The 12171-nt window shown below is 37.3% G+C and overlaps 2 protein-coding genes across 3 annotated transcripts; both read right to left on the minus strand.

The window, feature by feature from the left end:
- Nucleotides 1-2957: 2957 nt before the first annotated feature.
- On the minus strand, nucleotides 2958-3551 carry LOC132792944 (uncharacterized). Of its 2 annotated transcripts, none has more exons than XM_060802493.1 (3): nucleotides 3339-3551; nucleotides 3159-3287; nucleotides 2958-3092 (listed from the first exon to the last, which is right to left on the minus strand). In XM_060802493.1, the coding sequence occupies exons 1-3, from the start codon at nucleotides 3549-3551 to the stop codon at nucleotides 3003-3005; spliced, it is 432 nt and encodes a 143-aa protein (XP_060658476.1). In that variant the 3' UTR covers nucleotides 2958-3002. The 2 variants fall into 2 exon arrangements, with proteins under 2 accessions (XP_060658476.1, XP_060658470.1); XM_060802487.1 differs by having other exon boundaries at nucleotides 2969-3092; nucleotides 3146-3287.
- Nucleotides 3552-4169: 618 nt separating this feature from the next.
- LOC132792933 (serine palmitoyltransferase 2) lies at nucleotides 4170-11257 on the minus strand. The gene is made up of 4 exons (XM_060802476.1): nucleotides 10854-11257; nucleotides 4916-6019; nucleotides 4586-4848; nucleotides 4170-4520 (listed from the first exon to the last, which is right to left on the minus strand). The coding sequence occupies exons 1-4, from the start codon at nucleotides 11118-11120 to the stop codon at nucleotides 4304-4306; spliced, it is 1851 nt and encodes a 616-aa protein (XP_060658459.1). The 5' UTR covers nucleotides 11121-11257; the 3' UTR covers nucleotides 4170-4303.
- Nucleotides 11258-12171: the final 914 nt, after the last annotated feature.

Here is a 12171-nt window from a genome sequence, read left to right on the forward strand (position 1 = left end):
CGTGGTCGCGGGTTGTTTTTGTGGCAGAAGACGGCGAAAAGTTGCAAGAAAAACATGCGGCAAACTCATGCATACATATTTCTCCCTCTCTCTTTCTCTCTCTCTCTCTCTCTCAAGTAAGCGGAAACATTAAAATTGTATTTGCTCAGCTTCTGTTGCAACATCTTCAAGTGCGGAGTCAAAAGCTGCCACAGCTATCGAAAATCAAAGTCAACTTCAAAGCGAACGCGCAACCTGCAATTGTGCCACAGTTGCAGCCACTATCTTGCCTCCTTCTCCCACACTCTCTCCCTCTCTTTCACTCTATCAATATTTACAAGTATTTTCCTCAGCATTCGACTTGCACATTTTTCTCACAAATTTCTCGCAGCTTTCATGCACAAAAAGTGTGTGCAGATACTTTTAATACCAACTATAAATATTTATTGATATTTCTCAGCCTGCAAATACTCTAAATACTTGTTTATTATTTGTTGTTTGCCATTGTCATTGTCATTCTTATGCTTCTTCTTCTCCTTCTGCATCTTTGAATGCTCATTCAAAATACATATTTGCTTATAAATAAATTCGCAAAATAAATGCTCTGGTAATGCGAGACGAGGAGTTACCCTGTAAAGTGTTTGAAGACTGGAGTTAACTCGAACTATTTTAGGAGTTGAATTTTGATGCATTTCCTTTTTTACCTCCTTGAGAACTAGTCAATTACAAATCTAATTTTTAAGACTATAATATTTTGGTAAAGTTCAAAAGTAATTTATAATAACGTTACCTAGTTAGGCACTCTATTTAAAAGGTATTACAGACAAAATGCAATATAAATAAAATACAATTTTCTTTGGAAGTGAATGTTAAATTTATATAAAATTGAAGCGTAAGCACAATAAGTAGGATTAACTTCTTTTAAGTTTAAAGATTTTAGAAAAGTGACACTTTGAAAATTAAAAAAAAAATATGAAAATAAACCAAATTGGTGTCAATTAGTTTTAAAGTTGTAAAAATAAAATAATTGGTAAAGATGTCTCAAGTTATTACGAAATATACCGCAAAAATACTAAAAAATATTTAAAAAAATATGCCAAATATAGAATTTGGTATATATGTATATAGAATTTGGTATATTTTTTTGAAGTATTTTTGCGGTATAACAGTATGAAATTTATGACACAATCCACCTGTTATATTCTGGTATATCATGTGGCATATTTTTAGTTTAGTATTAAATAAATATACCAAATATAGAATTTGGTATATTTTTAGTATTTTTGTGGTAATAAAACCAAATATAGAATCTGGTATATTTTTTAGTATTTTTACGGTATAATTCGTAATAACTGGTTCGTCACGTGGTATATTTTTAGTCTAGTATTTATTAAATATACCAAATTCTATATTAGTCTAGAACTAATTCAATATACCAAATTCTATATTAGTCAGTACTAATTAAATATACCAAATTCTATATTTGGTATATTTATTTAATACTAGACTAAAAATATGTCACATGATATACCAGAATATAACAGATGGATTGTGTCATAAATTTCATACTGTTATACCGCAAAAATACTTCAAAAAAATATACCAAATTCTATATATATACCAAATTCTATATTTGGTATATTTTTTTTTAGTATTTTTGCGGTATAATAATTGGTACATCATATGGTACCAAATTCTATATATGGTATATTTAATTAGTACTAGACTAAAAATATGCCACATGATATACCAGAGTATACCAGATGGATTGTGTTATAAATTGCATACTTTTATAATCACTCTTTCATACTCTTAGTTTGTTATCTACTCTTCCTACAGCACATCATACCCTTTACCTGCACAATTACAGCGCATTAAAAGCTGTCAAGTTATTAGAATGTCTGCCGCTTGAGTGATACGTTTATGCATTAACCTTATATCTGATTCCAGTTGTTGTTGTTGTTGTTGTTGCTGTTGCTGTTTCTGTTGCCTTTGCTATTTCTGTTGCTGCTTATCCTTATCAATCTCTATTAAACGATGTTCCTGATCACGTTTTTGAGCCTTGAGCAGCATTTTTGATGCAGCGCAGCGCATCGCATCGCAGCATCAACTACTTTTCTGGCTGGGCAAAAAGCCATGACAAATGGCCAGCATAGTGCATATTTATGATAGCTCACACACACACACACACTAGCATACACACACTTACTCACACTCAAGGCCAGTTGAGGTTGTATTTGATGCTGTTGCTGTTGTTGTTGTTGCTTTTGCTGTTGCACTTGTTGTGAAACTCGGGTAAAATGCCAGCAGAAAGTTTATACGCACGTAGTCAATTACTCACACCACGCCCAGCAGCCCATAGAACACACACACACACACACCCCAACACACACTCATACACTTGATTGTACACATGTTGTATGCATTGTCATATTCCATTTTGACTATGGAATGTGCAAAGAAAATGCTTTAAAATCGATTTTTAAATGCAAGTCTTAACGCATACTTCACTTCCCCCCCATCTCTGCAATGTTAGTCGAATTTCAGCATAGCAACAACAACAACAGCTTCAATACTGCATGAGCCATAAAATTGAAAGTAATTGCCAGACTACAACTACCAATTGGAATGTAAATCCTTAAATCCATGACAATTGCATTTGGTATTTATGTGGCCAAAAGTGCCAGACTGAGTTACTGTTAATTAGAAAATTGTTTAAGTCAATGCTGCAAGCGAATCTCAATAAAAATCGAAGGCAGCTGCATTTGGCATTCAACAAAAGCTTTGAAAAGCAATTCGAATATTTTCAAATGTGCCGCCCAAGTAAAGCAGTGCACCTCTGACTCTATACACTGCTTGGTTGTACTGCTTGCACAAGAGCACTGCCTGTCAACTGTGATACAAAATTATTACAGTTCAAACTATTCGAGTTGACGTTAAATTTGAAATGGAATTGGAATTTTATTTTCCAATTTTTATGTATAAATATGGAATAAAGAAATGTATGTTTTACAAAATATATCTTATCTTATCTTAGGAGGAATCATCACTGTCAGAGGAAACGAGCATGTGCATAAACGACAATACAACCAACAAAGCATAACACTTGATAACTGCAAGGAGAAGGAAACTAATCAGAAATCACACAACAACAATTGTCACTCACTTGTTGTGCCCACCAAGAGTGCCACAAACAGCGGTACCGATTTCATTTTGCCATTCGTATAGCTCAGAATGTAAAAGATGGCCAGGAAAATGGTCGTGAATATGCCCCACATGAGATACGTGAAAATAATGCCAGTTGATTCCTAAAGAGAATGTTGTAACGACACAAAATTGGGGACTTGACGGAAACTCACATGTTCCTGCAGCGTAGAGACTAGCATCAATATGGCCAGAATGCAGGAGGTGCCCAAGGAGATGATAATCATCGATTCCATGAGCTCAATAAAACCAAATTCACGAAACATATAATAGACGCCATAGCCATAGGCACAAATCTCGGTATAAGCAATGAGACGACAGCCAAAACGCAGTGAAAAGATGAATAGAAAATTTTGTAGATAGAACATTTTTCTCAGTATTCAAAGAGGCAACTAGATTCGAGTTCTTCTATTGTTTTATGTTATTATAAAGCCCAAAAAATGTACGTTTTATTCTGGATAGAAAAATAAAATATATATATATATATATGTATATCTATGTTTAATACACAGTAAAGTATCGTGTGTCTACACTCTACTACAGAGTCATAGATAGGCGTTAACAGTTGTTTCATTTTATAATTATTATTATTAGTTGTTGCTGTAGTTGTTTTGGACTGGCGAGCTTAAAGAAGCGAGGTTGCAATGCGAATGAATTGTGTACTGCTTTATACTGCTTGGCTGCACTGCTTGCACAACAGCACTTTCCTTCTCTCTCTCTCTCTTTGAGTGTGAACTTAAAACTCCGAAGAAGACATTACACATTACAAATTACAAAATAACAACTACGCAAAATGTGTTAAATGCTAAATACACAAAATTATTAACCATAATATTATCCATATTATATTATTTAGTTGTAGCTTTGCATGTTGTTGTGCGGCTTCGATTCTATTTCATCTATTTAGGCAGATTCCCTTGGGGATTATTAGTCAACAATTGCGTACAACAAAAAGCTTTTTCAGTTTCTCTATATATATAAATAAAGTGTTTATATATGTATCTATTGAATCCATAGTTTTATAACATTAACGTTTCATTAAAGTTCTAGTTCTGTTTCTTTGTTGTGTGTGTGTTGTTTTTAATGTGTGTTTTATGATGAAATGAAGAACCGAGAGAGTTTAGTACTCAATGGGATTGGGATCGCGCGGTTTGCGGGAATACTTGAGGCCGAGGTTCTCGCTCACATCGTCGATGACGTCCAGCGCATAGTCTAGTTGCTCCTTGGTGTGTGCGGCCGACAAACAGAAGCGAATACGTCCCTCCATGATGGGCGTGGCCGGGAAACCAGCGCCCACAACGGCAATGTGACGCGTGGTCAACGTGCGAATGACGGCACTGAGGAGATTGCACACAAGATTAGAAGGAAACTTTTAAGGAAATCTCTCAGTCAGCTAGCTCACCCAATCTTCGAGAAGAGATAGACCAACATGGGCACCACAGGCGAATCCTCATGGCCGTAGGTGATGACGCCAATCTGGGCGAGACGTCGACGGAAATAGCGCGTGTTCCTGGCCAGCTGTTGGATCTTGTTGCGTCCGGTGTTGGTGCCATCCTCACCCATGATGATGCTCATCGAGGTGTAGATCTGTTGCACAATGGGCGGCGAGATGGAGCCAGCGTAGCAGTGGGCGTGGCTATTGGCACGCAGATAGTCAATCAGTTTCTATACGGAGTAGAGGAACACTTGATATAATCCTTAACTTCACATTTGTATTAAACATTTCCTTTACCTTGGTGCCAGCTATGTAGCCACCGGCACTGCCAAAGCTCTTGGTGAACGTGCCCATCAGTATGTCCACATCCTTGGGATCCGCCTTAAAGTAGTCGACAACTCCACGTCCGTTCGGACCCATCGAGCCAACGCTGTGCGCTTCGTCCAGGTACAAATAAGCCTTGTACTTCTTCTTCAGCGCAATGATCTCGGGGAGTCGGACAATCGAACCTTCCATGCTGAAAATGCCCTCAACGCAAATGAGGATCTTCTTATAGGGTTTTCCCCCATCTTTGGGATTGCCATAGCAAACACCGTTGCGCAGCACACGCTCCAGATCCTTCAAGCTATTGTGCTTAAACACTTTTGTGGTGGCCCCCGACAAACGCAGTCCGAGGATAATCGAAGCGTGGTTCTTCTCATCGCTCACCACAAGACATTTGGGACCAAGCAAAGCGGGTAGATTCAAAGCATTCGTGGCGAATCCCATGCCAAAGACAATGGCATCCTCGACGCCACAATATCTCGCCGTCAAGCGTTCCAGATCGATGTGCAGCTGCGTGTTGCCGAGTTCACAACGCGAGCTGCAATAGGCCAAACCTTTCTCCCGTGCACTTTGCTCCGATTCGTCGGCACAACGTCCCGTGGCGGAGGCAAAGCCGAGATAGTTGTAGGAACCCAAGTTCAAGCAACGCGTCTCGGTGCCCGTGAATCGAAAACTCCAGCCATAATCATCCGTCACGCGATCCTTGAGTATCAACTCGTCGCCAGGGACGCTGCAAATGGGACGATTCCAGCAATCCCTCACTCTCCGATACACGTAGCGGGAGTAGAAGCTCTCGAAGGCATCGTAGAGGGTCACGTAGCCATCGCGTGCCTTTTCGGTGGCCACCTTGGGGACGAAGAGCAGCTGGTTGATGTAGCCAAGGATCATGAGGAGATAGAAACCGAGATAGGTCAGGCAGGCGGTGTGAAGTGGCACATCCTCGAAGGAGGTCTTCTGGTAATGTTCCTGCTCCGCAGAGAGAATGCCGTCCGCTTGGCTGGGCTTGAACTTGTCACTCCGCTTGCCGCTCTTCTCCACGTGTCCATTCGCCGGATGGTAGCTGCCCTCCTCTGCATTCTGTGGGTTAAGTTAGACACATTAGGAACAGCTTTTCATGTATGATTGATGGGGAGACTCTCGATGGGCAGCAGACACAGCAAAGCAAACACACAAACGAACAGAACTCATGGAAGTTGGCTTATCGCAACGCACTTGAAATTAATGCCGCCTTATCAGCCGGCGACAGTCTGATTAATCTATGCTGCGATCTCGCCCAGGCCGCATGTTTAACATCTGGGCTGGGAATGAATGAGTTTATTTTGAGATAAGCTGGGAGAAGCTTCGGAACAGCTGTTTTAGCCACCTGCTTGAGCGTGATTCCTGTTGATTTTTGATGTAGATTAGATGGATGATACAGAAGTTTTGTTGAGGATTTCAAATGAGTTCCGAATAGTTGTAGATGATGATTGTGAAAATGTTGATAGCAAATTTAAAATGTTATGTTTGATGATTGAGAACTTATAACTTTCAACCTGATTTTGAAATGAATTTTAAATGGTTTCATTTTACTGACGATTTTGCAGGAGAGTTGATGTTGAAACATATCTCAAACTCATGTTCGATCTTGTGAATGATATGAGTTCCAATTAGTTGCCGATGTTGGTTTGAAGAGTGTTGATAAGTAGTGTTGTTTGAAGGATTTTTAATGGAGATTAGATTGATGATAGAGAAGCAGCTTTATTGAGGATTTCAGATGAGTTCCGAATAGTTGTAGATGCGTTGAAATTTAATAATGTTTGATGATAGAAAATTTGGGACTTCCATGATTTTAGACAAATTTTTAGTGATGAACATGGGATTTTGAAACAAGAAAAACTTTTGATGAAGCTTGAGGATGATTTCAGATGAGTTCCAATTAGATGTCGGATTAGATGTATAAAGATTGAAGATCGGAAGAAGTGAAAGGACTGTTGATGCAGCTTGAGGATGATATTAGATGAGTTCCAATGATGTGTGTAAAAGTATTGATATGAAGATTTTGAATGTTGATTGAATTTAAAGATGATCATAGAGAAATTTTGGATGAATTTAATTTTATTATTCGGAAATCCAGATGATTTATGTGATGATGTATCGATTATGTTAGAAGAGGAGACTTTTATCCTATAAATTTGCTCCTTGCAATAGCAAATTTTCTTAGATAATGGTTACACGAAAAATTCACTGATTCTTAATATAATTTTAGGCATAATAATTAAGTTGAAGAGGAGGTCGAACCTAACATAAGATACTTGATTTGTATAGCCAATAAAAGTCATAAAATATAAACATATGTTTTCCCATTGAAAGTTTCACCAAAAATAAATAAAGTAATAAATTGATGAGTTTAAAGATGTTTGATCTGCCATCCATTTTAACGGGTTTATGATGAAGATAATGTTGATAATATCGAAGGTGGTGACGATGAAATTTCAGCTGAATCCAATTGCAATATTGAAATAATTCTATATACAACAGTAAACTTTTAAAACTCGAAAAAACCGGTGAAACAACTGCTTAAAGCTTTTATTTTTTATGAAGGCGTTTAAAGTTGTTTGAAGTTGATTATGGGTGGGATTATTATATGGAAGCCTCTTAAAATATAATTGCTAAGGTGTTAGCTAAGCGAATCGATGGGCAAACAAATTGAAAGTACTTCCAGCTAATTGACAACTGGGAATAAACATCTTTCGCTCAGTCAAAGGGCAATTATATTTTTGTGAAGAATCACAGCGCATCGAATAGGAATGAGAATATTGTGATCTTTATAGGTGCTATAGTCAAAGACCTTTGGGTAATCAACACCTGACCTGCATCTAATATTGTTATTTCACAGTATCAGTAAAAAACAAGAAAGCTACAGTCGAGTGTGAACGACTGTGAGATACCCTCTACCCATTGTGAATTAAATCAAAAGAATGTGATATTTAGTTCAAAATATACCGAATTTGTATACCGCAAAAATACTAAATATTATGCTATATAGTAATTTTTCAGAATACCATTAAGTTCAAAATATACTGAATTTGTAGCCAAAGTTATAATGTCTCAGAAATACTGAAATTACACTATATACTAGTACTTGCAAATTATCCAAATTGTCAGTATATACTTTCAATGTATACCATAGATTGCAAAATATACTAAATTACCAACTAAAGTTATAATACCGCAAAAGTACTATTTTCGAAATATACCACAGAGTGCAAAATATAGCAAATTGTCAGTCAAAGTTATAATACCTTTCTATCCAAGAGATATCAGGTATAAAAACCTCAACGAGAACTGTTGTTGTGTGGTCAATCAGCCAATTAACATTTAACTACCAGAATACAACAAAAAATCAGTCTTGAAAGCGTACATTGAAGTCATGCAAAAGAGAGTCAATGCTCTTTTTCAACTGTGTTTCTCTCTCGTTTTGTGCATTTTATGGAAGCCATATAAGTAGAACCTGCCTCCAACTATAGTGTAGCATGCCACACTTGTTTATTGGTGCGTAAACTTATTAATTAATCAAAAGATAGGCAAATATCGGGGCGGATATCGAACGCTATAATGAATAATCCAACTTAGGAACATTTCTCACTCTCTCTTTCATTAACTGGCCAGTTTTTTGTGATGTTTATTGTTATTACTTTTGTTCGCGGGACTCTCGGGGTTGCTCTATATATAAAAAGCTAAATTATATAACAATGGAGAGCTCGCAATATGTCGTGTTTATTATCGTCGCGACTTCCAACTTGTTTATAATATCAGAAAACGCAACGACGACTTCGAATTTTGCACGCAATTGCTGCAAAAATACTAATGTACTGGAAAGTGAACCCAACTATAACCGATTATATAGATACACTGCCTCGCACACAGTTCACAGTTTTATGGCTGAGCAAGAGAACTGATAAATAAATAAATCGAGTACAATCGAGTACACGACACACAACAAATGCTTGTAAAGCAGCCGAGTACAACGAGCATAGATAATGATTTATAATTTGAGCGTGGGGCTAAATAGTTCGTATTCAGTATTTGAGCTATCAGATAATAAACAGACATGACTCTATCAGAGCTGTGAAGGGAAAGCCAACCACTTTTGTTACTCAATTAACTGAGTTTAACCCTAGCTGCAACACAAATAAAAAAATTAACCCGACACTACTGAAAACTGATTCTCTGATATCATGTAACTCGAGTAAACTTGGAGTTAAAGTGTTGAAACTTGGTATATAAAGTACTTAAGGGGTTTCCCTTTGAAAAAGTTGTTATTTAAATATAAAACTATATTACACATTATAATATAATACAATTTTCACTTGAAAATAGGAACCCTAATCTTTAAAAAGGGAACTTTTAAAATGAGATTTTTAATTTATATCTCTAATATATTCTACGATTGTTTTTCTTGCTTTTAAGAAGGTTGTAAGTTAATCTCTGTTATCTTCTCGGTTTAAATTATGCAATTTTGGTATCAGTGTTCACAATACTGATAATGTCACAATGAATCGATTAAATATTATCAACATGACTGGGATTTTCTTGATACTAGTGAAATGTTTATTACAAGTGACTAATAAAAATTTCTATTGAAACAAATCTTTGAAAGTACTATTATATTATATTATTATAATCATAGTTGGTACTGTATAATGGCGATAATTGCACATAAATTTAATTGCACATTTAAGATAATTGCATAAATCAAAATAGAATTTGTAATTAAGTTTTTTATGTAAAATAACGTCTGTTTACATTAAACTAAACTTTGTTTTAATATATAAAAAATCTATACTTCGTAATTGAAATGCACTCAGTAATACTTCTCCCCTATTATAAAGCAGAAATGTACTGTGCAAGCTTATTAGCTTAAAATTGTCTTTGCTTTTTCGAATGAAAAATCAATTAAAATATGATTTGAAATCAAGTTTATCTCTGCTGCAGAAATGTTCGATAAGAAAATCAACGCCTTTGCAAAGTCCGAAAATTATCTCTTTGGAAAAAGTAAAACAAAAAAGAACGCACCCAAAAATAATATGTAGAGTAATCAAAAAGCATTTGTGAGGGGCAAATGATTCACCCTAAAAGGAAGAAGAAGAAGCAGAGTTAAACCACGCGAACCGCATTCTCCAAAAGCTTTACGTAAAATTCTTGTGTATTGTGTTGAGTATTAGCTGATAAGAAATGTGCTATGAGTGGGCGAGTGTGTTTGTGTGTGTGTGTGAGTGGTGGTCTGACGATAGCTTAAATGTAGATATGAGATGGGTTACAGGGTGTGTACGGTCACTTAAGTGCAGGTGAGTGTAGCACAGGGCACTGTAACAGCAGCATAAACAAACAGAGGCCAGAGGACACATGTCCCAATTGTAGTTGCCGGGGCAACCAAAACAAACAAAAGAGCGAAGTGACCGAAAGAGAGAAACGAAAGTGTAAAGTGAAGTGGAGTAGGGAGGGCAAACACTGCAGACTACAGTCTGCAGAACGAACAGCTGAGAAAAAGTGACCTAGAAAACTAGGCGAGTGCAAGAGGGCGCCACTTGCATAGCCCATCTCGCTCGACTCCCCTTGAAAAACGCATTAAACACAGCAGCTGACTACACATACACAAACATTTGTACTCTCTTTTCGTTTTTGGCGCGTCGCTCTCTTCACATATATGCCCGCTGCTTGCCTGCTTAATCATACGCGCAACTCTTTGTACACACACACATACAAAATCAATGAAGCACCGGCACGAGGCGAAGAAGAAGAAGCAGCAGCAAAAGCATAAAAAGCAAGAGCAAAATCTTCTGCTGCTTCTTCTTCGTGTTCGTGCTGCCTCGCCTTGGATATGTGTTCTAGTGTGTGTATGTGTGTGTGTGTGTTTTTTTTTGGGACTCACCTTGAAATTAAGGCCTCCAGAACGTGTGCGAATTTCAGTGTACGCCGGTGCCGAAAACTTGAGTTCCTTTAGTCGCAGCAGTTGCTCCTCTGTTTCCTCACCATTTTGCTGCTGCTGCTCATCACTTTTCTGCCGCTGCTCCACGAATGTCGTATGATTCGGAATGTGTCCATTGCTAATTGGAGTGCTTGATTTTACGCAGCCGTTCCCGTTGCTGTGGACGTAACTCTGCTCAAAGCCGGCACTGTCGTCGTCCAAGTTGCCCATTTTCAACGAATTTTCACTAATTTATTTATTCACTACACTCACACACACACTACACACCGCGAATAATACTTTTTATTTTTGCGCTGGCCCCGCACAAAACCGTTCACAAGCGCGTCAAACCAAAGAGTAATTTTCAATGGTGGAATACGCACCATAAGAGGGCGTGTGGTGAATTGCTTACACAGCTGATATCGTGCCAGCCGATAGATCGATACAATCGACTGTTAAGGTGGCCATGTTAACGCAAAAAAATGTTATTGTATTGGAATCCAACTGGAACTGTTAGCCCAACATCAGTTGGCAACGCCAGAAACACGCAGTTGGCAATAGTAGCAATAACAGAGAGTGGGTGAATATTCAAATTGAGTAAAGCTTCATCAAAAAAATATTACTGGCAGCGTATTGTTTTAATTTAATATGTTAATTAAAATTTAATATGTTTATTAATATTTAATATGTTTTTTAAGGCAATAATAATTTAAATATGCAAAATCATTGAAACACATGGCACAGCATGCAACCGAAGCAGTTTGTTTTAAGCAGTGCATCATGTTGACAAGCGGTTAACAGTATACCCAAAAGCAGTTTATGGTAAGCAGTTGAACTGCTTTAGACTGCCTAACGCGGTTTAATTTAAATTTGAAATTCAATTTGAAAAATCCTTTTCGAATGTCAAATTTGCAACTCGTCGCATGAATAAATCTGCATGCCATTCAATCAAATCTTCATATCAATCCGAATGCGGCAACGCAACAAGAAAAATGTGCGTAAAGCGGCAAAGCGGCAATCGTAGTAAAATTCATGAGGCCCCGCAAAGTGCGTTGACTTGAGAATCGAGACTCGAGACTTGACTCGATTTGACTTGACTTGACTTGACTTCACAAAAGAATAATAGGCCTATAGCCCAGCCCGCGCAAATCGGAATAATCTGAAGCGTCTGTGGGATCAACAAAACATTCAAGAAAAGAAAACGAAATTTCATTAGATTCTTGTTGGTTTTGGTTTTTGTTTTGTTTTCCTTTTGCGGAAGAATTTGAGCAATTTGTAAATG

Source organism: Drosophila nasuta, chromosome 2L (assembly GCF_023558535.2).
Source record: "Drosophila nasuta strain 15112-1781.00 chromosome 2L, ASM2355853v1, whole genome shotgun sequence".
Taxonomy (NCBI): Eukaryota; Metazoa; Arthropoda; class Insecta; order Diptera; family Drosophilidae; genus Drosophila; species Drosophila nasuta.

Coding starts and splice junctions, on each gene's coding strand:
- LOC132792944 (XM_060802487.1), bottom strand. CDS start 3,551: ATGTTCTATCTACAAAATTTTCTATTCATCTTTTCACTGCGTTTTGGC. Junction 3,288..3,338: donor TCTCTACGCTGCAGGAACAT/GTGAGTTTCCGT, acceptor CATTCTCTTTAG/GAATCAACTGGCATTATTTT. Junction 3,093..3,145: donor ACTCTTGGTGGGCACAACAA/GTGAGTGACAAT, acceptor TTCTCCTTGCAG/TTATCAAGTGTTATGCTTTG.
- LOC132792933 (XM_060802476.1), bottom strand. CDS start 11,120: ATGGGCAACTTGGACGACGACAGTGCCGGCTTTGAGCAGAGTTACGTC. Junction 6,020..10,853: donor CTGGAGGCCTTAATTTCAAG/GTGAGTCCCAAA, acceptor CTTAACCCACAG/AATGCAGAGGAGGGCAGCTA. Junction 4,849..4,915: donor GCTACATAGCTGGCACCAAG/GTAAAGGAAATG, acceptor TACTCCGTATAG/AAACTGATTGACTATCTGCG.